The 27302-nt window shown below is 54.3% G+C and overlaps 3 protein-coding genes across 3 annotated transcripts in view; 2 read left to right on the top strand and 1 right to left on the bottom strand.

Annotated features, from left to right (window-relative positions):
- Positions 1-6530: 6530 nt before the first annotated feature.
- LOC133239622 (olfactory receptor 226-like) lies at positions 6531-7568 on the bottom strand. The gene has a single exon (XM_061403975.1). The coding sequence runs from the start codon at positions 7566-7568 to the stop codon at positions 6531-6533; it is 1038 nt and encodes a 345-aa protein (XP_061259959.1).
- The window catches only part of LOC133239591 (scavenger receptor cysteine-rich domain-containing protein SCART1-like), a 65532-nt gene continuing 45475 nt past the window's right edge, over positions 7246-27302 (top strand). The window contains exon 1 of the mRNA XM_061403926.1: positions 7246-11674. The gene's annotated coding sequence lies outside the window, so the exon portion shown is untranslated. The remainder of the gene's footprint in view (positions 11675-27302) is intronic.
- Positions 22885-24049, top strand: LOC133239609 (olfactory receptor 287-like). Its single transcript, XM_061403967.1, is given in 3 exon segments — positions 22885-22951; positions 22954-23445; positions 23502-24049. Coding segments are annotated over 3 exon segments (891 nt in total). The 3' UTR covers positions 23834-24049.

Below are 27302 nucleotides of genomic sequence, written 5' to 3' on the forward strand. Positions count from 1 at the left end.
GCCTGCCTGAGGATTAGGGCCTGGGGCCTTGGGCGGGGATGGGGGTCTTGTTCAGTAGCCGGGAAGGGGCTGGTGGGGGTGAGGGTTCTGCAGTGGGGTTATTCTGTGTGGAGCGTGGAGTGTGGGCAGAGGAAGGGGCTTGCGAGCCCCCTGCGGTTGAGGGCGCTCAGGCCTGCGGAGGGGGCTCCATGTGTGGGCCGCTCCAGGGCTTGCAGGCCCACCGGCCACCGTGGGGTGAGGCTGCGTCTCCAGGTCCGAGGGCCCAAAGGAAGCGGGTGAGGGTCTGGAAGAGGGGCCAGCAGGGAGCCTCGGTCGCTTTCCCAGGCCCCTCCCCGGGCTCCGGGGCCGCAGCCCCACCCCGGGCAGGGTCCAGCCTGGCGCCCCCTCCCGCGCGCTCCGCCCCTCCCGCTACCGCCTGGCTCGCAGCTGGGCCGGGGACCAGAGGCGACCCCTGGGCGGCGGCTCCACCCGCCTCCCGGCCCCAGACGCGCCCCCCCACCGCCCGGTCTTACCAGCCGCGGGCCTCGGGCAGAACCGCGGCGGCTCCGAGGACCGCGGCCCGAGCGGAAGGGGGGCTGTGGCGGAGACCTGGCCGGCGCCGCCGAGCGGAGCGGGGATGTGCGTGCGGCCTCCGCCCTTGGCGTGGGGCGGGCAGACGCGGAGGCTCATCCCCGGGACGGGAGGGAGGGGACAGGGGCGGGCCTTCGCAGGCGCAGCCCCCCCTCTGCCCAGCACCCCCCCACTCGCCGCCCGGTCCTCCATCCCTTGCGCACCCCAACCCTGACTGGTCCCCCGATACCAGTCAGCCCCACGGTCTTCAGCACCTCGCACCCCCAGCTCCACCGCATCCGTCCTCACCCCAACTTCGCACACTCCGTCCCCTCACCCCCCCACCCTCCGGCCTGACCCCAAGCCCTATCTCCCTCACATCCTCTCCAGTTCCTCTTTCCCTCCATTTCCCGGGGGTGTGTCCACACGGGCCCCTGACCGCAGGGCCCAGAGAGGAGAGGATGGCTCTCCAGGGCGTCCCAGACCCAGAGCAGCACCAGCCCTAGCAGGCCCCCTTCCAGGCCTGGGAAAGGGGAGCCGGGACCCCTCTTCCCATCTCCAGGGCTGCCGCTCAGGTTCCTCCAGGGCCCTGCAGGCGGCCCCACCATCTGTAACCCGACTGCTCCAGCTAGCGGGCCTCCAGGTCCCCGCTGGATTGGACCCCTGGGCCTGGCTCTGTCTTGCTTTCCAAGGTTTGTCTGTCCTCGAGTCTCCTCCCGGCCCCCTCCCAACCCCAGACTCTAGGCCTCGCCTGAGCCGCTCCCCCTGGGGACACCGGCTCTCACGGTGTCAGGAGTGCACCGTGCCGCAGAGGCCTCTGTGACACCGTCTCTCTCCGCGTCTGTTCGATCCTGTGGTCCCTGAAGGCTCAGCGCCGCCGCGTCGTCCCACGCTGTCCTGGGCCAGGGGCCTCGCCTGAGGCACCTGCTGGCCCCGGGCCTCGGGCTGCTGTGGCTATGCGCGATGGGAGAGGCGGGGCTCGTCCAAGGCTTGCATCCTCTGGTGGACTCCCTGGTCCCACGCACAGAACAGCCCCAGTGAGTTGCTCACCTCCAGGAAACAAGGGCACTTCTCTGAGGAGATCAGGATGCCATGTGGGGCCTGCGGGGAGGTCACCACTGTGGCCTCTCAGCACCGTTCCCCTGCTCCAGTGTGTCCCCTGGGAGCCCACCTTCTCTTATTTTTGCCCATGGGGTCTGACTGTGACTGCCCCCTCCCTGGCCCTGGGAGGGGATGTGGCACGCCTTCCTGGCCGCACGGACCTGCTTCCCAGGGCAGGGCCGGGCCTGGGCTCTCTCCTGGGGCACCGAGAGTCGGAAACAGTCTCACATGTGGCTCCACTGCACAGAGCCCAGAGCCGGAGCGGGCGGGCAGGCCAGGGGCAGTGAGGGGCGTGCCCCCTCGGCCTCCCGGTCGGGCAGTGCCACAGCTGACACCGGGCACCTTCCCTGTCACCTGCGCTCAGAGGGCCCCCAGCCCAGGGACATCCCTGCTTGCTTGTTCTCAAGGGTCCTGCCTGACGGCTCCCAGACAGGCTTCCTGTTAAAGTGTCAATAGCAGCCGGCATTTATCAGACGTTTGAGGAAAGTCTGCAGCACAATAAAGACCACAGCAAAGAAAAGGGGAAAAAGGCTCAAGAAGTTTGAGGAATTAGAGAAAAACCTAAAAAAGCAAAAATAATCCATAGGCTCAGAAAGACTGGGGGAGATACTGTGTTTGTATAAGAACAGGAGGCTAGGACAGAGGTCCAGACTAAGTAAGAACTTCTGAAAACAAGGTTGCAAAAAGCCAACAGAACTGAATTACAAAGTGAAGGACATTTTTTTAGGTGAACAGAAACAAGACGGCAGATATAAGAGAAAGGGCGTGGTTTTGGACTCTGAGTCTGATGGAGTCCCCCTTCAGAGGCAGAGGGTCAAGGGCACTCCGCGAGAGGAGCCATGGAGGGAGGCTAATGATCCCTTTCATGAGGAGCTAAGCCTTATCTGTTGAAATGTGAGGGAAGCACAGGAAACAATTTAGACTATTTTATGTTTAAATATTAACATGAAAAATTCAAATGAAATACTAGCCACTGGGACTTCCCTAGTGGGAAGACGTTGCATTTCAATGCAGGGGTGAAGTTTCGACCCTTAGTTGGGGACCTGGGATCCCACATGCCTCATGCCCAAAAAACCAAAACATAAAAACAAATATTAGCCATTGAGCCCAACAGTACATTAAAAGCAGGTCGTCACTCTCAGGTCCAGGTGGTTTCAAGTCTGTGGACACACTTTACTCATTGCTGCACAAAGGGAGAAAAACACTCATGATTTTCTCAGAAAAAGAAGACGGCACATTTCATTTCTTTTTTTGTTTGTTTTTCAGTTTTTTTTGATTATGAAAATGTATTCCTGTTGTGCCTTCACTCCCAACACACGACCCTGGTCCTCCTTCTTCCCTTCATGTTTGCTGCTCAGTCGCTTGGTCATGTCTGACTGCCCCGCCACGGGCCGCAGCACTCCAGGCCTCCCTGGCCTTCACCATCACCAGAACTCGTTCAAACCCACGTCCACTGAGTCAGTGGTGCTATCCAGCCATCTCATCCTCTGTCGCCCCCTTCTCCTCCTGCCGTCAGTCTTTCCCAGCATCATGGTCTTTTCCAATGAGTCAGTTCTTTGCATCTACTGGTCTCATCGGTGGCCATGGAGCTTCCCGGCAGGATGAAGATGTGCCACAGTCCACAGGCCTGAGCAAAAACGAGCCATTTCTTAATTTTTAAATGTCTTTTTTTTAAGTTTTTTTTTAATTGAAATATATTTGACACGTAAAAAAGTGAAGAGGAACTAAAGAGCCTCCTGGTGAGAGTGAGAGGGGAGAGTGAGAGTGAGAGGGGAGAGTGAGAGTGAGAGGGGAGAGTGAGAGTGAGAGGGGAGAGGGGAGACGGCCTAAAGAGCCTCCTGGTGAGAGTGAGAGGGGAGAGGGGAAACGGCTTAAAGAGCCTCCTGGTGAGAGTGAGAGGGGAGAGGGGAAACGTTGGCTTAAAGCTCAACATTCAGAAAACCATGAAGACCATGGCATCTGGTCCCATCACTTCATGGGAAATAGATGGGGGAACAGTGGAAACAGTGGCAGACTTTATTTTGGGGGGCTCCAAAATCACTGCAGATGGTGACTGCAGCCATGAAATTAAAAGACGCTTATTCCTTGGAAGGAAAGTTATGATCAACTTAGACAGCATATTAAAAAGCAGAGACATTACTTTGCCAACAAAGGTCCGTCTAGTCAAGGCTATGGTTTTTCCAGTAGTCATGTATGGATGTGAGTGTTAGACTATAAAGAAAGCTGAGTGCTGAAGAATTGATGCTTTTGAACTGTGGTGTTGGAGAAGACTCTTGAGAGTCCCTTGGACTGCAAGGAGATCCAACCAGTCCATCCTAAAGGAGATCAGTCCTGGGTGTTCATTGGAAGGACTGATGCTGAAGCTGAAGCTCCAATACTTTGGCCACCTTATGCGAAGAACTAACCCATTTGAAAAGACCCTGATGCTGGGAAAGATTGAGGGCAGGAGGAGAAGGGGACGACAGAGGATGAGATGGTTGGATGTCATCACTGACTCAATGGACATGAGTTTGGGTAGACTCGGGCAGTTGGTGATGGACAGGGAGGCCTGGCGTGCTGCAATTCATGGGGTCGCAAAGAGTCGGACATGACTGAGTGGCTGAACTGAACTGAACTGACACATAACATTTTGTAAATTTAAGATGTCCACCATGTTGATCTGATACACTTACATATTGTTATGTGATTTGATTTGATTTCCATCAACATTCATTTGTGGGGGAAAATGCCAAGAAAGCTAGTCATAGAAATGACTTTTTAAACTTGATTAAAGCTATATTTCAGATAAACCCTCAGCAGATATCATATTTAGTGGAGAGCCTTTAAATATGTTTTGTCAAAAATTATGAGCAAGGAACGCTTCCTACTTTCACCACTTCTGTTGATCACAGGCCTGAGCCCAGGAGACAGCCGTGCCCTGGAGAAGCTGTGGACTCTGTGGTTGACCACTCACCCCCAATGCCCGGAACTGGGGAGCCCTCGCCTCTGCAGAGCGGGGGAAGCAGAGTGTGCTCTGAGGGTGCTGGGCAGGGCTCTGTTCCCCAAGGAGGGGCCGCAGAGCCCGCACATCTCCCCTCCCCTTCCTCCGCTGAGGACTGCGGCCTCGGTGCTGGGAGCTGCTGCCGCCCTCTGAGGACTGTAGGCTGGACACGTAGGCCAGAGGGTGGGTGGAAGGTGGGGAGGGGCGTTCTGGGTCCAAGGTGCTCAGTGGGGCTGCTCCGTTTGCCGTGCACTGCCCACAGCCTGACTGCTTGTCCCCGTTGGTGCAAGAGATTGCTACCTGCATATTTTGTGACTGCAGCTGCATGAGTGTCTTATGGCAGATAAAACGTATGGTAGAAAGTCTCTACCAAAACAAGAAATAGTAGAAGATACAATGCCATTCACAGTAACAATGGACTCTATAAAAAACCTCCCAGAATGCAAAGGATCTTTATGGCAAAAATAAACAGATCATTAAGGAACATAAAGGAAGACCCGCATAAATGGGAGAAACAGAGGCAGTGCAGCTGGGCACCCGCCTGGGCCTCCTTCAGACTCAGCCCTAGGTGAGTGTGCGATTCCAGTAAGAATCTCAGCAGAGTTCTTAAAGGAACCTACTGTTGACTGAATTGTGGCCTCACCATTCATATTTTGAAATCCTGTCCCCAGCACCTAAGAATGTGATTATATTTGGAGATGGGTCTTTACAGAGGTTAAAAAAGTTGAAGTCATCAGCGTGGTCCTGACCCAATATGACTAGTGTCCTTATAAGAGGGGATAAGAGGAGATTGGGTCACAGACACCCACCCAGGGATGACCACATGAGGGTGGCTGGTTACAAGCCATGGGTACGGGCCTCAGAGGAAACCAACGCTGCTGCTGCTAAGTCGCTTCAGTCGTGTCCGACTCTGCGACCCCATGGACGGCAGCCCACCAGGCTCCCCCATCCCTGGGATTCTCCAGGCAAGAACACTGGAGTGGCTTGCCATTTCCTTCTCCAATGCAGGAAAGTGAAAAGTGAAAGTGAAGTTGCTCAGTCATGTCTGACTCTTAGCGACCCCATGGACTGCAGCCCACCAGGCTCCTCCATCCATGGGATTTTCCAGGCAAGAGTACTGGAGTGGGGTGCCATTGCCTTCTCCGAAACCAGTGCTGCTGATACCTTATCTCAGATTCCAGGCTCCAGAATTGTGAGAAAATGAATTTCTGGTGTATAAGCCAGCCTGTCCGTGGTACTGTTTTTTCCCTGTGCCTTATAGCTTGTGGGATCTTAGATCCCCAGCCAAGGACTGAAGCACAGAACCTAACCACTGTACTGCCAGAGACGTCCCTGTGGTACTCTGTTATGGCAGCTCAAGCAAACTAAGGAACTCAGGGGCTCATACAAAAAGATAAAAGTCAAATTTAAACAAATTTTGAAAAAGCAGTTCAAAGAAGAGGGATTCACCACGCCAGATATTAAGAACTTGCAGACACCATGGTGACAAAGCAATCTAGACAGAAGACAGACCAGTACAGAAAGCAGGTTGTCAGGGACAGAACGCAGGAGCTTGTACATGTGCACAGGAAAGAAACAAGACTGGGAATTTGATAGAGAAAAGGGAGACTGTGAGAAGAACCAGATAGAAATTCTAAAACTAAAGTACATCAGAGAGCCGAGCCCGGCTCATCCCGGGCTGAGGAGCTGTCCCCTGCTCTGGTGCTGAAGTTCCCTGAAAGTGGCAGCTGGCACCTTTGAAGTTTGGCTGCTGCTACTGTGTCTCAGGATGAGGGAGGAGGAGAGGAGCTCGCTGGCTGTGCTGGTGGGAGAGAGCTGTGGCCCACCTGGTGCGTGGGCTGGTGGCGGTGAGCAGATGACAGGGTGGGAGGGTTTGAAGTTCCTCCTCCTGCTGCTGGTGCTAGGAGGGGCCGGGAGCCCAGTGGAGTTTGGCCAGGGCCTCATGGATGTCATGGTTCCGGAGGCAGTAGATGATGGGGTTGAGCAGTGGGGTCACAATGGAGTAGACCACAGACACCAGTTTGTTGAGGTCAAAGGAGCTGATGGCGTGAGGCCGGGCGTACATGAAGATGGTGGTGGTGCAGAAGAGGGCCACCAGCATCAGGTGGGAAGCGCAGGTGGAGAAGGCCTTCTGGCGGCCAGCCGCTCCTGGGATCCTCAGCACCGTGGCCACGATGTGGGTGTAGGAGATCACAGTCGCCAGCAGGGAGGTGGCGAGCACAGCGAGGGCTGCCACGAAGTCCAGCACCTCGATGGTGGCGGTGTCAGAGCAGGAGAGCTGCAGCAGGGGTGAGATGTCACAGAAAAAGTGGTTGAGGACGTTGGGGCCGCAGAACCTGAGGCGGGAGATGAGAGCCGTGGACATGCAGGAGGCTAGGAAGCCACCCAGCCAGGCGCCGAGGGCCAGGTGCAGGCAGAGCCTCGAGTCCATGATGGCTGGGTAGTGCAGGGGGTGACAGATGGCCAGGTACCGGTCACAGGCCATGGTGGCCAGGAGGAAGCACTCAGAGGAGCCAAGGGAGAGGAAGAGGAAGAGTTGGGTGAGGCAGCCTGAGAAGGAGATCGTCCTTGCTGAGGCCGAGAGGCCAGCCAGCAGCTTGGGGATGGTGACTGAGGTGTAGAGGGTCTCCAGCACTGACAGATTGGCCAGGAAGAAGTACATGGGTGTGTGCAGTCGACGGCTGGCTCTGATGGTCACCATAACGACCAGGTTCTCCAGGATGGTCACCATGTAGATGGTGAGGAATGACCCGAACAGCAGCCCCCGCACGTGGCACAGCTCTGGGAAGCCCAGCAGGATGAACTCTGTCACTGACGTCTCCGTGGAATTGCTCTTGGCAGGGAGGTCACTTCTGAGCGCCTTGGAACAGTGGAGAGAGGCAGGTGTGATGTGTGCTGGGCAGGGGACTGGGTCCTGAGAGCTGGGTGGGGGCACCATAACCCCTTCTCAAAGTTGCTGCAGCACTGACCACCCCCCATCCTTAACCCAACACACACTTCACCCTGAGCAAACCCCTGGCAGGGGGGCCCCACCTGCACACAAGTGAGCACAAGCATACCTCTCACGTCCACTCTCACGTGGAAGCTCTCAGGTGTGCACTGCTGCCTGTCCCAGCACTGTGCACACAGCCACATGTGGGAGTGTGCATGCCCACGTGCACAAACACACACCTAAGTGCATGCTGGTGCACACACACCCAGGCACAACGCACACATGCACACACCCAGGTGCACTCCTGCACACACCCCCAGGCGCATGCACACGCACACATTCAGGTTCACACACACACCCATGTACATGCACACACACAGGCCTGCGTGTGCACACTGCAGGGGAGGAGGCCCGCTCTGTGTGCTTGGAGTGCTGTCCTAGCTGTGTGTCCCCGCGCTCCCTGGCCTTCTCCATGTGGGCCCCAGAGCACCGCTTCTCCTCACTGTTCTCTGGCCAGGGCTGCTCATCCTCAGGAAGGACACCACTTCCATCAGAAGGCCAGTGGGATCTCCAGGTCTGAGCAAAATCTGGGCCTCAGATTTGTGGGCCTGGGGCTGGGGGTGGGGGGAGGGTTCATCCCCACATTTGGTTTCCCCACGTGGACCTGTCTTGAGCTGGCCTGAGGTCTGTATCCTGTGTTTTCTGAGCTTGAAAGTGGCCTTTCGGAGACGGTGGAAGCGGTCCACTCAGAGCCTTTCAGGGGCCGGGTGGTTTGGGACTTTTAGGCCAGGACACCCAGGAGCTGGGTGTCTGAAGGATGGGTAGGCAGCAGGGAGGCGGCAGGCTGGGGCAGAGCTGGTTCCCGGCCAGCAGACCCGGCCTCCGGGGCTTCCACGCCTCCTCAGCCCCTCCCCTCACCGGCAGGACCAGGGAGCCCCGTGGGAGGTGGAGGGGATTCCCGGGGCAGGTGGAATTCTTGGGCGACGCTCAGCCTCTTCCTCCTATGTTTACCTGTCCTGCACAGAGGCTGAACCGTGGTGCTCCTGTCTCACCTCGAAGGGGCTCGGGGACCCCCACTGACAGCAGTGGTGCTCAGCCCTGTGGGGAGGGGCTGTAGGAAGGCCCTGGGGGTGCAGGGGGGGAGCAGAGAGAATGGAGGGTGCCCCAGTCTCTGGGGATATGAGACCATCAGCGACGTGGCAGAAGAGGCTGAGCCTGCAAAGGGTCTGCAGAACCTGGGTTGGTGCCAGTCTGGACCCAGGGCATCAGGGCTGGGGCTCCAGGAGGCCTCCTCTCTGGGCCGAGCGGTTTGGTGGTGTGTGTCAGGGGAACTCGGAAAGCCTGCCCCTCTAGCACCCCCAAGCCCTTTGCTTTGAGACCAGCCTCCCTTCCCCTCTCCTCGCTGAAGGTGCACCTCCACGTCTCTGCAGGTCTCCAGCCAGGGCCTGGAGAAGCATGCCGAGTCTCCCCCGCTTGCCTTGTGGCCAGGTGGCTTTTATGGTGCTCATTAGTGGCCTTGCCACCCCCCTGGCTTCCTGGAGGACTTTAATTGAGATTTCTCGCCCCTGTGGGACTCTCAGAGCAATCTGCAGGGTCCCCAGGGGGAATGTAAGAAGGGAATATGAAGTAAAGGGTGGGGGCTTCCCGCCTTCCCCTCGGGACAAACAGTCTGGCCTGCTGCCTGCCTTCCAGGTGCCCTGGCCCTGGTGAGGCCCATCCTGAGACTCTCAGCCTCAAGGCCCTTTCCTGAGGTTCAAAGGGGAGTGGATGCTACCCAGTAGCATTCATTTTATTTCCTTCCCACACTTGGCATTTATCTATTCATTTAGTTGTAAAATAATGGAACTCTTGTAAACCTATTCTCAACTCAAGACCTAGGAAGTGGCTACTAAGTGGCCCCAGCTTCCCCCCCCTCTCCAGGGACCACTCGTGGGGTTCCCCTGCTGCCTGAAGCATTTTAATTATAGATATCGCTTAGTTTTGCTTGTGTGCAAACGCTATGACAAAGGGTCTCATGCTGCCTGCTGTCTTCTGGGTCTTGCTTTTTTGTACGAAGAGCCTTTCTCTTCTTGGTAGCTGTTCTGCATTCGTTCTGACACCTGAGCAGTAACGTTCTGCCATGTCCGCCTGCGTCACAGTTGGTGACCTCGACCTTTGGGCACAGCCCCTGAGCGCCACGCACCAGGATTTCTCTTGGAGCTACACGGACAAGCGGGAGCGCTGGGGGTGAACTTCACATGCAACGTGACAAGAAAATGCCAAGTTCTCTCCTCAGAGTGGCTGTGTGACTTACACTCCTACAATTGAACCACATCCTTTCCAACAGATGGTGTGGTGGATTTCCTAATCTCTGCCAATGTAGAGGGTAAAAATAGTGTTGCACTATGAATTGCCTCTCTCTGCTGCACTTGGCATGGTTAGTGTCAATGAGGGTTTCTGCTTCTGTGAGATGCCTGTGAGTGTGTGTCTTTTGCCCATTTCTCTCCACATTTTACTTATTGATTTGCAGGAGTTCTTTATACACTCTTTTCTAAATTTCTTTATTGAGGTTTAATTTACACAGTGAAGTGCACAGATCTTAGATGCTAAGTTTGGTGAATTTTGATGAATGCACAGATGTGTGAACCTGCACCTCATCAAGATACAAACTTCCTTCAGCTTAGAAGCACCCTGCACGCTCCTTCCCAGTCAACCCTTCACCCCCCACTTCGAGGCAACGCTGCTCTGAGTCTTTTCTTCGTGGATTACTTATTTTCTAGACTGTGACAGAACGGAACCATCCAGTACCCCCTCTCTGTCTGGCTTCTGTCAGCATGTTTTGAGGATGTGTGTTCCAGTATACGGGTAGAACATGGTTATCTGGAAGAGTGTTTTAATATTTTCAAATGTTTGGAGATTTTCTAGACGTATTTTTGTTATTGATTTACTTTAACGAGAGCACACTTGGCATGAATCTGAACCCTGTGAGTGTGAGATTCCTGTTACACTCGAGAACATGGGCCCGTGTTGGTGAGGGACCTGGGTTCACGGGTCTGTTTCTGGGTTCTGCTCCGCTCCGTTTGTCTCTGGGTTTGTCGTCTCTCTGATTCTGCACTGCCTCAATTGCGACAGCTTTGTAGGTTTGAAACCAGCTGGTGTGGATGCTCGGACTACTCTTGCTTTTCAAAATAATTTTTCCTCTTTCAGTTCCTTAGCCTTTCCGTAAATTTTAGATTCAGCTGGTTGATTTTATGCAGTGTTCTGTTGTGATTTTTATTGGAGTTGACCATAATCTAGATCAGTTTGGGGAGAATTAACATCTTTACAATATCGAGTCTTCCAATCCATGAATGTGGTCTATCTCTTCATTTCTTGGTTCATCTTTGATTCCTTTCATCAGTATGTTATCATTTTTATGATGTTTTGCAAACATATTTTTCCCAGTTTATGTCTTTTCTCGTTTCTTTAAGATGACTTTTGATGAACAGAAGTCCTTGGTTTTTCAAAATTATTTTAGAACAGTTTAGATTTATAGAAAAGTTGCAAAGATAGTAAGACAGTTCCCATACATCCCACGCAGAGCTTCTCCTGACGCTGAGGTCTTACATTAGTGTGGGGGTGCGTTTGTTACAATTTACGAACCAATGTGACACATTATTGTCACCTACAGTGCGCACCTTACTCAGCTCTCCTGAGTTTGCGCCCATGTCTTTCTTTCCGTGCCCGGCTCCCGTCCAGGATCGCATCGCATTCAGTTGTCATGTTCCCTTAGTTCCGCTTGGCTGTGGGCTTCGCATACTTTTTTTTTTTGACAATTTTGAGGAGTTTGGTAATCTATTTGATAGGATGTCCGCAAACTGGGGCTTGTCTCATGTTGTTCTCATGATTAAACCGAGGTTATGGGTCTTTGGGAGGAAGACTGTGGAGATAAAGTGCCCTTCTCATCATGTGGTGTCTAGACCCACAGCATCAGCAGGGCCGTCACTGCTGTTGACCCTGAGCACGGGGCTCAGGCCGCGAGTCCTTTCCTGCCACGGCGCCCTCCTGCATGCACAGTGTCCTCTCTGGAAGGAGGCCATCACATCAGCCCACATTTAAGGGTCATACTCTCCCTCCTTGAGACAGATACAGAGGTAAATGACTTGCAGTTCTTCTGCATGGAAAATTTGTCTTTTCTACCCTTTTCTTTCTTTATCCAATCATTCGTTTATATCAGTATAGACTCACGGGCATTTGTTTCATATTTTGGTTTATACTCTGATACTATTCTGATTATCTGTTGCTTGAAATATGATAGGTAGCGTTTTGAGTCTGGCTTCTTTCGTCTAGCCTGATGTTCTCAGGGTCATCCACACTGTGGCCCAAATCAGTGCTTCACTCCTTTTTGTGGCTGGATCATATGCTGTTGTAAGTGTGTGCCGCCTTCTCCTTCTCGGTACACCTCTTAGGGTTATTTGTACCTTCCGGCTGTTGTAAACAGTGCTGCTGTGGACGCTTGTGGACAAACACTTGCTTGAGTACCAGTCTTCAGTTCTCTTGGACATATATCTACGAGTGGGATGGCTGGGTCACGTGAGAATTTTATGTTTAACTTTTTGAGAAACGCCGAATTATTGTCCATAGAGGCTGCGCCATTTTATGTTCTTATCAGAAAGGTACAAGCATTCCAATTCCTCTACATTCTCACCAACACTTGATATTTTCTGTTTTTTAAAAATATATAGCTACCCTAGTGGGTGTGAAGTGGTATCTCATTGTGGTTTTTATTTGCATTTCCTTGATGACTGATGACACGAAACATCTTTCCACATTGGCCCTCTGTACATCTTCTTTGGAGAAATGTCTATTCAAGTCCTGGCTCATTTTGGATTGGATTGTTTGTCTTTTAGTTTTTGAGTTGTAAGAGTTTTTTATGTAGTTTACATACAAGGCCCCTATTAGATATATGATTTGCAATGTTTATCCCATTTTGTATGTTTTGCTTTCTTGATAGTGTTCTTTGGTGCACAAAGCTCTTGATCTTTATGAATTCCAGTTCATCTGTCTTTTCTTTTGTTGTTCTTGCTTTTCGTGTTTTATCTAAGAATCCTTTGCCAAATCCAAGGTCCTAAAGATTTACTTGTATGTTTTCTTTTGAGGGTTTTATAGTTTTAACTCTCCTATTTTCATTCTTGATCCATTTTGAGTTCATTTTTGTGTCTTGTGAGAGGTGGGAGTTGGACTGCATTCTCCTGCAGATGGAGATTTGTTGAGAGGCTGCTCTTTCCTCATTGAGTGGTCTTGGTACCCTTGTCAAAAATCAATTGACCATAGATGTGTGGGTCTACTTCTCAACTATCAAGCCTATTCTGTTGGTCTATAGTCTGTCTTATGTGAATCCCAGAGTTTTGGGTAATAGCTTTGTAAGTTTTGAAATCAGAAAGTGAGTCATATAATTTTGTTCTTTTTCAAGGTTGTCTTGGCTTTTGGGGCCCCTTGCTATTCCATATTAATTTAGAATCAGTTTTTCCAATTTTGAAAGAAAGGCCGTTAAGATTTTGATAGGTGTTTCACTGAGTCTATAGCTCACCTGATGCAGTGTTGCTATGTTAACAATATTAAGTCACTTAACCCGTGAACATAGGCTGTTTTTCCATTTATTCAGGTTTCCGTTAGTTTTCCCACAGTGTTTTGCAGTCTTCAGTGAGCCTTTCCCTCCCTGGTTAAATTTATTTCTAGATATTTTATTCTTTTGGATGCTGTTACAAATGGAATTGTTTTCCTAATTTCCACTTTGAATTGGTCATTGCTGTTTCAGGAACACAGCCGATTCTGCATGTTGATTTTTCACTCTGAAACTTTGCTGAATTTCTTTATTAATCATGGTAAGTGTTGGGGTATAGACTCTGGGATTTTCTGATAACGAGTCTGGCTGTCTGGAGACATGGGTACTGTCAGCTCCTCCTTCCGGGTCGGGCGCCTCTCTCTGTCTACTTGCCCCGTTGCTCTGGGGGGAGCGCTGCTGTCTCACCCCCTTGGCCCTCGCAGCGTCTCCTGGCAGTGCTGATGTCAGCTGTGGGTGTAAGTGTCCTTTATCATGTTGATGAAGGTCTTTTCCATCACTAGTTTTCTGAGTATTTTTATCATGAAAAGATGTTGAATCTTGTCAAATATTTTCCTGCATTGAGTTGATTATGTGTCCTCACCCCTTCATTCTATTAATGTGGTATAAATATTGATTTTTATATTGAATCATCCTTGCATTCCTGGGATGCAAGGTCAAATCCCGCTGGTCACAGTGCGTAACCTTTTAATATGCCATTGGATTTGGTTTTCTTGTATTGAGTTGAGGATTTTGCATCTGTATTTGTAGGTATTGGTGTGGAGTTTTCCTGTGGTGTTTTTGTCTGACCGTCTTATCATGGTCATGCTGGCCTCCCAGAACACATTAGGAAGTGTCCCCCCTTTCTGTTTTTTGGAGAATTTTGAGAAGGGCTGGTGTTGATTCCTCGGTAGCCGTCTGGCAGACTTGGTGAAGCCATCTACCTAGTCCTGGGCTTTCCTCTGTTGGGAGGAGGAGTTACCGATTCAATTTCTGTACCAAATGTAGGTCTGTTCAACTTTTGTATTTCTTTTTGAGTCGGGGTTGGCATCTGTGTGTCCAGGAACCTGCCCCTGTCTTCTAGGTCCTCTGCCCCCTGGCACAGCACTGCTCACAGTGCCCCCTGCTTCCTGTTTGCTCTGTGGAGTCAGCAGTGATGTCGCCACACCCATTTCTTATTGAGTTGGCGGCATCTGCTGTCCCCTTAGGGAAAGGTTTAAAGGTTTGTTGACTTTGCTGATTTTGAGAACTGACTTCTGGTTTTATCGATTCTCTCTGTTGTTCTCTGCTCTCTGTTTCACTTACCACCTTGAGGTTCGTTATTTTCTCCTTTCCACTGACTTTGAGTTAGGTTTGCTCTTCTTTTTCTGGTTCCTTAGTGTTTTAATTTTATTGGTTTGAGATTTTTCTTCTGTTAAAAATGTAGGTGTTCACTCCTGTGTACTTCCCTTTAGTCACACTGCTTCCGTACGTCCCATAAACTGGCATGCTGTGTTTTCATTTTCAAAGATTTCCATCTTTCACAAAATTTTGTATCTGGACTTTATCGTTGAGCATGGTTGGAGGTAGGCACTCATCCCACATCAGTTTTCTAGTATTTGAAGAGTGCTTTCTGTTCTCTGTTATCTGCGCAGCTGCCTCTGTTCTGCGTAACATTCTCTGAATGCCTGACTGTGTTTCTCAGGTTCTGTGTTTGAATCATACTTGTGAATGAGTAGTTAAGGCGCGGACGCCCTCCATGCCCAGGTAGCTGAGGCGCGGACGCCCTCCATGCCCAGGTAGCTGAGGCGCGGACGCCCTCCATGCCCAGGTAGCTGAGGCGCGGACGCCCTCCATGCCCAGGTAGCTGAGGCGCGGACGCCCTCCATGCCCAGGTAGTTGAGGCGTGGACACCCTCTATGCCCGGGCACATCTTTTGTGCTGAGTCTAGTCAGTTTCTGTTTCGAGTCTTTCACTTCTTTGTAAAACTTGCAGTTTCCAGGCTCCATCTTCTCCACAGCTGGAGCCTGCCTGACCCCAGATTTTGTCTTTAATACACTGCTGTCCATAAAGGCAATGGGCCTCCCTCCTGTCCTTCTCCCTCTGTCCCTTCCTCCCCATCCCTACCTGGAAGTCCCAGGGGAGAGGCTGGGCTCAGGGAGGGGAGGCCCAGGACCACCCAGTCTGGAAGAAACCCAGCCTCCTCACCTCTGGCCATTGCTTGCTAAGCCACACAGCATCTTGAGGGAGACGTCTGGCTTTAGGCAGCTGGAGGTCACAGAATGAGGTTCATATTTTTTGAGGTTTTCAGGCAGAAGATCAGCAGAGTAAGATGGGGCTGGACCAGAGTTTGGTTCTGTCAGAACCAGGCTCAGAAACTGAGGAGGAATCTGGGTGTGGGACAACCATATGTGGGTTCCCAGGTGTGAGCCAACCCACAGGAGCCCAGGTGTACCCTGAGGCGAGATGGAAGCCTGGTTGTCCTGGGCCCTGAGGGGGCCATGGGGCCTCGAAGGTGGCTGGGAGGTGCTCGGTCAGCGCTGGTTAGCAGAGTGGCTAGCACCACGGACAGCGTCACTCTGCCTGCTGAGAGGGTTTTCCTGGCGGGGCCCTGAGTGGCCAGGGAGAGGGCAGATCCCGACGACTGATGCTGTGAGATGTGCACATGCACTGCCACACACAGACACTCACACCTGTGACTCAAGCGCCGTGTGGGGGCAGTCATGACACACGCACACCATCTGCAGTCGGGGTGGGCTGGACCAGACACGGTTACGGATGGACCGTCTCACACACGTGCAGGTCTGCCCCAATGCACCATAGATTACTTCACTTAAAGTGAATTTCCCCCAAACTAAACTAAAGCTGAAGCACATACATAAACATACTCACGTGGATGATATCTGCCCACACTAGATTCATACCAGTTACTCTAGTGATCAATATTCCCAATGATTAATAACCTAAAAGACACAGTTAAAAGCAATATTATCACAAGTTACATATGGTTTCAGCACCTTTGAGTTTAAAACTTCTATTGTGTGTTTTCACATTTTGCCTCTTCAGGGCACATTCAGGGACTTTCCATTTCCATGGAGGAAGTTCTATCTAAAGTTCATGTGTCTGGTGAGTGACATTATTTCTGGCATCTTTTTAACAGCCACTTTCCAGTTTTATCTACTTTCCAGCACCTCCAGGGGTGGGCACACCTGTCACAGGCGACCGCCACCTCCCCCGCCCCCGTTGCCCCTCCCGCTGAGTCGAGCTTTGCTCTCACACTGCGCACTCAGCAGTGACTCCTCTTAGAGAAGGAGAATGAGTCTGACAGAACAGGGGCTTGACTGAAATGTGGTTTATCCATCAACTTTACCAGGATGTCAGCATTGGAAAGAAATGCTGTGCTGCAGAATCTTTAAAAGGGCAGGTGGTGGCATCATTATTTTTGACCCGGGAGTCCATGTCTTACATGACTTTACAAGGAGACACACACAGGACTTCACGTTTGCAATCAGACAAATTGGAAGCAGCCCCCACACCCAATGATGGGATCCAGGTGGAGGGCGCTTGCCTGGGCAGGGATGCAGACAGAGGCAAGTCACGAGCAGGGCCTGGAAGCATGTCCTAGGCGGTGTGAGCACATCGTGATAAAACAAAACATCCATGAAGAATGTCAGGCGAGTTCCTCACGAGACTATCTTAAGCAGTGACGTCTGGGGGTACAGTGGGACTTAGACTCTGTATATACTTCTTTTTTTTTTTTTTTGCATATACTTCTTTGCAGTTAAAATTCCCTAAAAAGCATAAACTTATGTATCACTTTGAAAAATAAAACCAATGATCATACAGTAATGTGGAAACACGTAATAGCAATTATGATGCAGAATTATTTTTTGGATGACTGCTTAAAGATAAAGATTTTCATTACAACTGCCTGTCACAAGTAAAACATGGCTGTCCTTTGTCTCCAACTGTTCCTTAAAATGCATTCAGACGGAGACGTTTCCAAATCGCTGACTTTGCAGACGACTGTCAGGTAAGGGGCGGCCTCCTGTCACTTTGGGCTGCAGAGCAGACTGTCCTGGGAGGCAGACTGTCTGGACAGGACAGCCACGGGGGGTGTGGGGCAGGTGGGCGTTCTGTGGTCAGCACAGAAGCGCACCCCCTCCCCGACAGCGTCCACATCGTCCTCCCGGAACCTGTGAGAGTGCTGCGGCACTCGGACAAGGGCAGCTGGAGCCGGGAGTCCCTGGACGGCCCGAGTGGGCTCTGTGTCATCACAGGGCCCTTAAAGGTGGAAGGGGGCTGGGGGAGACACGACCATAGGAGAGTGTCAGTGAGATGCTGACGGACTGGCTTTGGAAAGGAGGAGGGGCCACAAACCCAGGAATGCAGCGGCCTTCAGGGAAGAGGTGAGGAAAGCACTCTCCCCCAGAGCCTCCAGAAGGAACCAGATATTCTGGTCCCTGGAATTTAGCCCAGAGAGACCTGCCTGGAACGTCTAAGGTGTAGAGCGTAAGAAAACAAATTTGTGTTGTTCTCGTCCACTTGCGGGTATACGTGTGCTAAGTCACTTCAGCGTGTCTGACTCTTTGCGACCCCATGGACTGTAGCCCTCCAGGCTCCTCTGTCCATGGGACTCTCCAGGCAAGAATACTGGCGTGGGTCGCCATGCCCTCCTGCAGGGCTCTTCCGGCCCCGGGGATGGAGCGCACGTCTCCTGCACCTCCCGCACGGGCAGGCGGTCTCTTTGCCGCTGCTCTGCCTCTAGACCACGCTCAGTGGCAGTTTTTTGCAGCAGCCACAGGAACCTCACGCATGACCTGATTTCTTCTTCCTCAGTTCAGGGTGCAGTGAGGGGTGGGGACATGTTGCGGGGGCACCTGGGAGCCAGCTTTGTGCTGCTTTTGGGTCTGGCAGTGGGTTGGGGCCCTTGGGCCCCTTCCTGGTCTTCCCAGGCTCCTCTATGGACCCTGATGCGTCCCCAGGATGTCCTGGGGTGTCTTCTTGGGGGTTCTGGTGCCCCCCGGGGGTACATCAGCCCAGAAGAGCTGCCACCTCCCTTCCCTGGTGAACTCGAGGCCACTCCTCCCCCCAGCTCCCTGCTCCAAGGCTCTCCCTGCCCCCCACTCCAGGGTTCCAACCAGACTGGCAGACCCCTCCCCCCACAAAAGCAGAGTGTCTGCACAAACTCCTCCTCTCTCGGCTCTTTACTAACCATGGACACCCCCTCCACCCTCACTGGGTGAGAGGTCCAGACCCCAGACCGGGCTCTGACACCGTGAGAGACCCGCGTGTCTCCCGGTGCCCGCGTGGCGTCCGATTGCCGTCACGTCAGCGACGCAGCGGAACGCGGTCAGGACAAGCCCCATTCTAACCCTCAGTCAGCACTCTCACTTTTCTTCTTCTAAACACGCTGCTGCAGGACATGCTTCATTATTACAGGCCACTAGGATGAGACACGCTCACGGGCCCTCAGCTTCTTCCGCACCGCCTCACATTCACTCCTAGTGCAGGGGCAGCTGGGACACACCAGGGCCCCATCATGGAGAAGGCGGCGCTGGTCACCAGACCACAGTGGGGGCCAGGCCTGCAGAGGACCTGGGGGCACCCAGCCCAGCATCAGGGGCGGCCTTTCTGGAGATAATCCTGCTGGGCCTTGTCACCTCTTGAGTGGTCTTGTCAGTGGAGATTATGGATTTGAAGTACACTTCTTTATCATAAGGAAGTTATTCAGAAATATAGGCAAATACTTCTGGTCGACGTGTGTTTCCAAGGGCTTTAGTTACAATAAGAGGAATGGGAAGTCCGATCTTCGGACCTGGAGTAGTTGAGGGAAGAGAGGGCAGTGAGCTCGCGAAACGTGGGCCGTGTGTGGTGTAAGTTGTGACGCAGGAGGTGCATCTTATGTCGAATGTTTCATCACACAAACAGCGCGGGGACTTTTAGAGGCAATGGGGAACGTTTCACAGGTGGACGGTCATCTCCAGACTCATCAAGATGTGTCCGTCACACATGTACGGCTGCTTTGTTTGTCAACCATATACCTCAATTTAAAAAAAAAAAGAATGAGAATTCAGCAGTGTTTCTCTAACATGAGCCCTGAAAGTGGACGGGGGAAAACAAAAACACAAGGGTGGGCACGCGTGACACACCTCATCTTCACACTCACCTGTGCTTTGAGAAGCCTTTCTTCTGCACCTTCCAAACTCCTCGAGTTGGGTAGGCTTGGGGAAAGTTTGGTTTATTGAAGCAAACAGAAAGTGGCCCTCTTGTTCTGTTAGACAAGGTGGCAGCCCTGCATGGTGCCAGTTGACGAGGCCACGCTCCCACCCGGGGAGCCTGCTGCCAGCTTTTAATGAGCTTCCAATTAGGGACAGACAGACATCTGTGTGACAGACACGGTGCTGCTGGAGTCCCCAGGGCGGATGACACTTGAGGCTGAGCATGGGTGGCTGAGGTCAGTGGTCCCATCAGAGCCCCTCTGGCTGCTGCCCACCTGCCAGGTGCCGACGGCAGGGGGGCATACTGGGGGTGGGAGCACACTGCCCCTGGAAGCGGTGTCCCCGCCTCTGGGGCTCAGGCCCCTGGTGACTAACAGCACACAGCCTGCCTGTGGCCGACCCCACACACCCCAGGTGCACCCCGCACGTGCTCGCAGAGCCCCAGGGTGGGCTCTCCCGCCTGGTCCCTGGCGGCTCCTCCTTCCAGCCACAGCTTCCTCCTGTCCTCGCTGGGCTGGGGTCCCTGCCTTGGGGAGCATGAAGCAGTCTCCAGCTGGGGTCTTGTTGGAGCGGCTCTTCCTGGAAGGCTTGGGCAGTGGTGGAGGTGGGGCTGCCTGTGGGTTGCCTATCAAACTGTGGGGTGTCCTCACCCATTTCCAGAGAGGAAACTGAGATACCGAGCATCTGCCAAGAGTACCAGGGTCTACTGTGCCCCTCAGGGTGCTGGCCCTGCAGCAGACACGGTGGGGCTCCAGGCAGGAAGCGGCTCCCAGGAGGACCCCAAGGGCAGGAGGCCCCTCAGGACGCTGGGTGCCACCGGGGACCACCCCCAGGCCCCCCCAGAGCCCCGCGGACCACTCCCAGGCCGCCCCAGCGCCCGGGGCCAGGATCTTGCTCCTGAGTAATTGGCAAGAGGGTCCTTGCAGGCCTGAGCCCCAGGGAGGCCAGAGGGAGGGCAGAAGCATCTGAGAGCGAGAGGGCTGCCTCTGGGCTTGGCTCTCCCTGCTGGTGGTGGCAGCCAGGGCGCCATGGAGGACACCCTTCTCACCCGGGTGCCTCTGCTTCCTGGGCCGTGTGCCAGAGTACCAGCGGCCCTGCTGATGCCCAGCGGGGTGCAGGGGAGACGCTGCCCTGGAAGAGCTGGGGCGGCAGGTGCCTGCGGCTGCGATGAGTCGAGTCCGGCAGCCTGAGGAGCAGCACGATGGCAGGGGCGCCTCTGCTTCCTTCCCCCAAGGCTGAGCCAGTGCTGGCCACCCTGAGTGACCAGAGTCAGGGGTGTGAGCGTCCAGTGTGGGTGGCAGGCCAGGGCACCTTCCCTAGCACCTGAGATCTCCTTCTGGCCACTGCCGTGAACCTACTGGGGCAGCATGAATGGTTTGGCTGCTCCCTGGGGGCCCAGAGTAGCCTGTGACCCCATTCCTCTGGCCACATCTACAGAGGAGGTGGGCAGCAGAGGCAGGTGGCTCAGCCAACAGGGGGTCTTCAGCCAGCAAGAGGCAGCCCCCACGGGCATGGCCCCACCTGGAAAGTTCTCGGGGGCCCATGCTCAGCCTTCTGGTCTCCAGGTGGCTTCAGGGGGATGTGTCCTGGAGCCTGCTCAGACCCCAGGTGAGTGACCCCTCATCATGCCATGTCCCCATGAGCTGATCTGCAGGGAGACGCCCCCCTTCCCCATGGTGGGCTCATAGTGCGGCCCCCATTTAGTCCCCCTCCCCCGTGGTGGACTCAGAGTGAGACTCTCACTTAGTCCCACCTTCTCAGCTTCAGGAGACCCTTGAAACGAGGCGGACTCTGAAGGCTCTGGGTGTCCTCACCGTGTGCACGCACACTCCCAGGCACACACACACACGCATGTGCGCATGTGCACACACGGGAGAGCAGCCCTGTGTCTTCACCTCCAGGGCACAGTAGTAGCCACCCACAAGTCATGGGACATTCAGAAATTCAGGCTGGAGGATTCTTAGAGCTCCAGGCAGGGCAGGCTTGCCAATTCTGTGCAGTTCTGTGCTCCCTGCGGGTTGCGGGGCCTGGGCTTGTGAGCAGTGCAGGGGGTACAGGCCCCGCTGCAGCCCACAGGGGTCTGTGCCCACCCAGGGGTCCAGCAGACAGCCGCAAGGAGCACTCTGGCCCCCAGGAGTTGGCGTCTGGGATGGGGTCGCTGTCTTGCCAGGACATGGCCCAAGGGGTCCCCTCCTGGGACCTGGTGGGTGTGCCGGCCTCGTCCACACAGATGCAGAGCCTCTGAGGTTTGCTTTTGTCTGGACACCACCACAGGGCTCTAGGGCATATCTCTGGATGTGTCTGGAATGTGGGCCATCTTGCTGGGCTCTGATTAAGGTCAGCTGCCCTGGCTTCACTGTGGGGCTGGGAGCGGGTCACAGCCAAGCGTGTCAGGGCTGTGGCACAGGGTTTCTTGCTCTCAGATCCCAGAACAGAGGCAGTGAGCGCCTTCCTGCCCAGGTCACCAGTGACAGTAGACAGAGAGCAGGGAGCCAGAACCTGCTATTTATAAGGTGGCTGGGGTGGACGCCCTTTCCCTGCTCAACTCCAAGGGGTTATTTAAAGGTTATTAAAAGGGGACTTGGGCAGGACTCCTAGACCGGTTCCTGATCTATGCCCAGACTCTGGTGTGAGCAGGGCAGTCACTGTGAAACACCAAGGGACCCCAAGTCCATCAGGAACGAGACTAGTGCTCCAGGAACTCCAGTGCTCCAGGAGCAGAAAGCTGGTCCAGGACCAGGCTTCTGAGAGTACGCGGTGCCCACGTGTGTGCGGGGCAAGTGTGTGATGCGCAGGGGCAAGGACGGTGGGCACCACCTCGGGAGCCCCGTGCCCAGTGGTCCAGCACGTGGATGCGTAGACCTCAACCTGCCCCGCCCTGCCTGCCGTGCGGTGGCCGCCGGTTCTGGACTCTGGGCTCTTGTCAGTGGGGTCAAAACCCACGAAGGGTTCCGAGAAGCGGTGGGAGGCACCGAGGGACTGAGAGCTTCTCCAGTGGGTCTCCTGCCCCACCCAGCGACCTCGGCTGCGGCCAGAGCAGCGCTGGTGGCAGCCATCTGCCTCCTGGCTTTCCCCCTCTGGTGGGTAGAGCAGCTCCCCCGGGGTGCCTCTGAGGTGGTCATCCTCGGGGACGGGGCGGTTTCATGGCACATCGCGATAGGAATGCTTTACTAGGAATCAATCCGCTTTGTTGGATAAAAATGTCCCAAATTGGGCCATACGTAATTTCATTTGTGAAAAGCTCTAGAATAAGGAAATGCCCCCCACCCCCACGAGGAGTCTAGAATAAGGACAGCCCCAAGGAAGGGATCTAGACCAAGATCCTCCTCGGCCAGCAGGTGACAAACGGCCGGACCCGAGTCCACGCAGTGCTCTGGGCCGCTCCGCTGCAGCGGGTGCTTTCCGTCCACTGTCCCAGGCCGGTCTGGGGCCCTGGGGTTAGAGGGCAACGTGAGTAGAGCCAGAGAGCGGGGAGGGGGCCTCTTCTCCAAAGCCCCCCGGAGGGCTTCTGGCTGCCCGTCCCTCTTGCTGGCCTCACGGGGCCTGTGTCCTGATGGGTGTCATGGCCTGGGGCCGCAGCCAGAACCTGTCCGCTGGGGGCCCGTTCATCTTGCTGGGCTTCCCGGGGCCCGGGGCCTCCACGTGGAGCTCTTCCTGCTCACGTACGTGCTCACGGTGGCTGGGAACCTGGCCATCCTCTCGCTGGTCGGGGCACACCGGCGCCTGCAGACGCCCATGTACTTTTTCCTCTGCAACCTCTCCTTCCTGGAGATCTGGTTCACCACGGCCTGCATGCCCAAGACGCTGGCCGTCTTTACCTCACGCAGCAGAGCCATCTCCTTCTCAGGCTGCGCTGTGCAGATGCACTTCGTCTTCTCTCTGGGCTGCACCGAGGACTTCCTGCTGGCCGCCATGGCCTACGACTGCTACCTAGCCGTCTGCCTGCCGCTGCGCTACGGCAGCTTCATGACGCCCGGGTTCTCTGGCCACCTGGCCCTGGGCTCCTGGCTCTGCGGCTTCTCGGCCATCATCGTGCCCACGGCCCTCATCAGCCGCCTTTTCTTCTGTGGCTCACGGGTCCTCAACCACTTCTGGGACATCCCGCCCTGGATCGTGCTGCCTTCTGCGTCATCCTGGGCTTTCGCGTCATCACGCTGGTCTACGACGTCACCACGCTGGGCGTCATCACGCTGGTCTGTCATGTCATCACGCTGGGCGTCATCACGCTGGTCTCCTACGCCCACATCGTGGTCGCCGTCGTCAGGACGCCCTCGCTGCAGGGCCGGCCCCGGGCCTTCTCCGCCTGCTCCTCCCACCTCGCGGTGGTCCTCATCTGGTATGGCCCAACTGTCTTCCTGCACGTGAGGACCTTGGTGGAGAGCTCGCTGGACTTGACCAAGGCTGTCGCCGTGCTCAGCACCACCGTCACCCCGGTGCTGAACCCCTTCATCTACGCCTTGAGGAACGAGGATGTCAAGGAGGCTCTGCGGAAGGGGGTGTGGCGGACATGAGGCCCTGGGGCCTCTCTACCCTGGAAATGGCACCCTGATCTCACCGTGTGTAGGGCCCTTGGGCATGCCAGGGAGGCAGCGCCCACCCCGGCCTCAGGAGCTCCTCTGGGGCTTGAGCCCCTGCTTGGTCTGGGCCTTGGGGCTGACGGCCCTTGTCAGGAAGGAGCGGGCCGTCTCGCACTTTGGATTTCTCTCTGCTGCTAATGCCTGCAGCCGGTGAACTGTCCCTCAGTGGAGGCTGGGAAGGTTGTCCAGGAAGGGGAGAACCCAGAGAAACAGGGTGCAAATCTCTGCAGAAGCCTGGCAGCCTGTGGGGGATGTTTGGGTCAGTGTGCGGGTGTGCCTCACTTTGGGGAGCCTCAGAGCGCACCACCAGGTCTCACACCCTCCTGGGGGCCAGGTGGTGGAAACTGCGGGCCTCAGACGGAGGGGGCTTGGTGAGGCCTCTGAGTGGATAAGCTGCACAAGATCCTCGGGGGCCCAGAGGCTCAGTGAGGGGCCTGGTCTGGCCTGGCAGCTCATCAGGATGTATCCTGGGAGCATGCGTGGAATTAAAGCTGACTCTGAAGCTGGGAGTCTGGATGCAACTGTCTGTCAGCGTGACTTATGCAGGTCATGTGGCCACTCTGAACCTCTGTGTCTTCATCACTATGTGGGGATTGTGAGAGTGTGATCCCACGGAGCCCTTTGAGTACTAAAGGAGTTGGTGTGTCTCCAGTGCTGAAAATAGGGCCTGACAGGGAGGCTATTGTTTCTTTTCATTCAGGCAGCGTGATGGACTGGGCTCCCCAGGTGGCTCTAGCGGTAAAGGACCTGGCTGGCAATGCGGGAGACGTAAGAGACGCGGGTTAGATCCCTGGGTTGGGAAGATCCCCTGCAGAAGAAAATGGCAACCCACTCCAGTATTCATGCCTGGGAAATCCTATGGGCAGAGGAGCCTGGTGGGCTGCAGCCCATGGGGTCACAGAGTTGGACACAACTGAAGTGACAACACACACTCACACACACACACTCTCACAAACTCAAACTCACACACAGACACACACACACACTCTCACACACACACACTTACACACACACACACATGCATGATGCACTGGTGCCCTCCACCAGTGTCCACCCTGGTTGTCCAGCCTCAGGGCCCCTGAGAGGGCTGGATTCCTGCCAGCTGGGTGGAGAGTGAGGGAGCCCCAGCCCTGAGCTGCCCAGGGCCAAGGGCTGCACAGCTGTCTCTCAGGGATGGGCATGGGCCCAGGGCCACTGTGCAGGGCACCCCAGGCCTGCCTGGTGCTGCTGGTGTGCTCGGGGGCCTCTGGGGGTGCTGGAGCCCCCGCAGCTGGAGCGCACCGGGCCTGGGCTTTCTGGTGGGTCTTCTGACCCCTCAGCCTCCGCTGGAGCATGACCTCTGGAGCTCATTGAAGACCCTCCACCCACTTAAAACTGCTCCTGGCCACCCACCTCACCTGAGGGTGCCGATCGGTGCCCCTGCCCCTCTTTACTTGTTTACCATCTGGTCTCCCCCTAGAAGGAAGTGCAGGCGGTGGGGGGGAGGGCTCCGATGGCTTCTCCTTGCTGTGACCCAGGCCCACAGCAGGAGGGTCCCTGCAGGAGTGGGTGGCGTCTGCCCAGCTGAAGAACCTCTCTCACTGCAGAAGAGAAGTCAGGGTTCCTGGAGGCCCCTTCCCCGGAGGCCAGAGCAGAAGGACACATTTGTCTGTCATCTGTGGGTAATGATGCTTCTGTAGTCTTTGTGCTTTGTGAAGTTATTTTACAAATAATGAATTAAAGTGTGCCGCGATTCATGGGGTTGCAAAGAGTCGGACACGACTGAGCGACTGAACTGTAATGTAATCGGTTCCCATGTTTGTTAAGCTGATGGGATAAGTTCGGAACACCCCAAGTTAGATTGGCACCCTTCCCTGCGAGATCCGTTCTGCTCCCGCCCTCCTCGTCTCCAGCCCACAGCCCCGCCCTCTGCCCCATCCCTGCCCTTTGGCCCTCATTCTCAGCCAGTCGTGGAGGATTTCTGTGCTCAGGGCCGTGTGCTCAGGTCAGGACGTGGACTGCTGCCTCTATCTTCCCGCCTGGGGGAAGGCAGAAGTCCTTGCCTATGAAGGCCCGATCTGAGCCAGCCTCCAGATGCTCCCAGGCCCTGAGGCTGTTCCTGGGCAGAGGAGGGGAGGGGCCAGGCGAAGCCCTTGGCTGCTTTTATCCCGAGGGCCATGAGTCCCTGGGGAGGACTGCGCGTCCTGGAGGCGCCGTCCTAGGCGCCTTCTCAGGCTTGGGAATTAGGTGGTATTTGAAAGCCTAAAGGCATGCTGAGAGCCACGCCTTTGCTGTCACAAAGTCTGGAAGTGGGAGACACTTTAGAGATTCCCCTCCCTGGGGAGTGTGGTCTGGGGACCAGGGAGCGGGGCCCTGGGCTGGCCTCTCTGGGAACTGCCTCCCTCTCCAGCCCCTCCTGCCTGCATGTGGGGTGGTGGTCACACCACATTGGCAATGTTTTGGATTTTAGACATTCTGCTGAGTGTTTAGTGGTATCTCCTGGTTGCTTTAATCGATAGTCCTTAATAAGCATCTTTTCACATGCTTATTTGCCTTCTACATAACATCTTTGGTGGGGTGTCATTCAGATCTCTTGAACATTTTTTTTTCTCTTTTTTTTTTCTTGCACATTTTAAAACTGAATTGTTTTCTTATTGTTGAAGTTTGTATATTTTGGATACAAGCCCTTCGTCAGATATCTTTTGAAAACATTTTCTAGCCTGTAGCTTGTCTTTTCCCCTCTCTTGGCTGTGTATTTTGCAGGGAAGAAATATTTATTTTTCATAATGTTTGACGTATCAATTTTTTATTTCATGGCTTTATTTCATGGCTTGATGTATCTTAGAAAGTTACCACCAAACCCAAGGTCGCCTTGATTTTCTCTTGTTACCATCTGGAAGTTTCATAGTTTTGCATTTTAAATTTAGTTCTGAGATCTATTCTGAATTAACTTTTTGGTTGAAATGTGTAAAGCCACTGTCTAGATTCTTTCTTTTTTTCCTTTTTGTATGTGGATTCCCTATTGTTCCAGGGCCGTCTGTGAAGAGACTGTCTTTACTTCACTGTGTTTCCTTTGCCCCTGCATCAAAGAGCAGGTGACTGCATTCGTGTGGGTCTGCTTCTAGGCTCTGTATTTCTGTTCCATCGAGCTACTTGTCTCCTCTTTACCAAAATCCACACCGTCTTGATTTCTGAAGCCTTATAACACACCCTGAAGTTGGCTAGTGTCAATCCTCCCCCTTTGCTGCCTTTGCTGTGGTGATGCTGAACCGCAGAACCAGTTTGTTGATATCTACAAATTAACTTGCTAGAGTTCTGATTAGAACTACACAGAATTTATAAATAAGACTGAGAAGAACTGGCATCTTAACAACTTGAGTCTTTTATCCATGAACATAGACTATCTCTCCATTTATTTAGATTT

Source organism: Bos javanicus, chromosome 26 (assembly GCF_032452875.1).
Source record: "Bos javanicus breed banteng chromosome 26, ARS-OSU_banteng_1.0, whole genome shotgun sequence".
Lineage (NCBI taxonomy): Eukaryota > Metazoa > Chordata > Mammalia > Artiodactyla > Bovidae > Bos > Bos javanicus.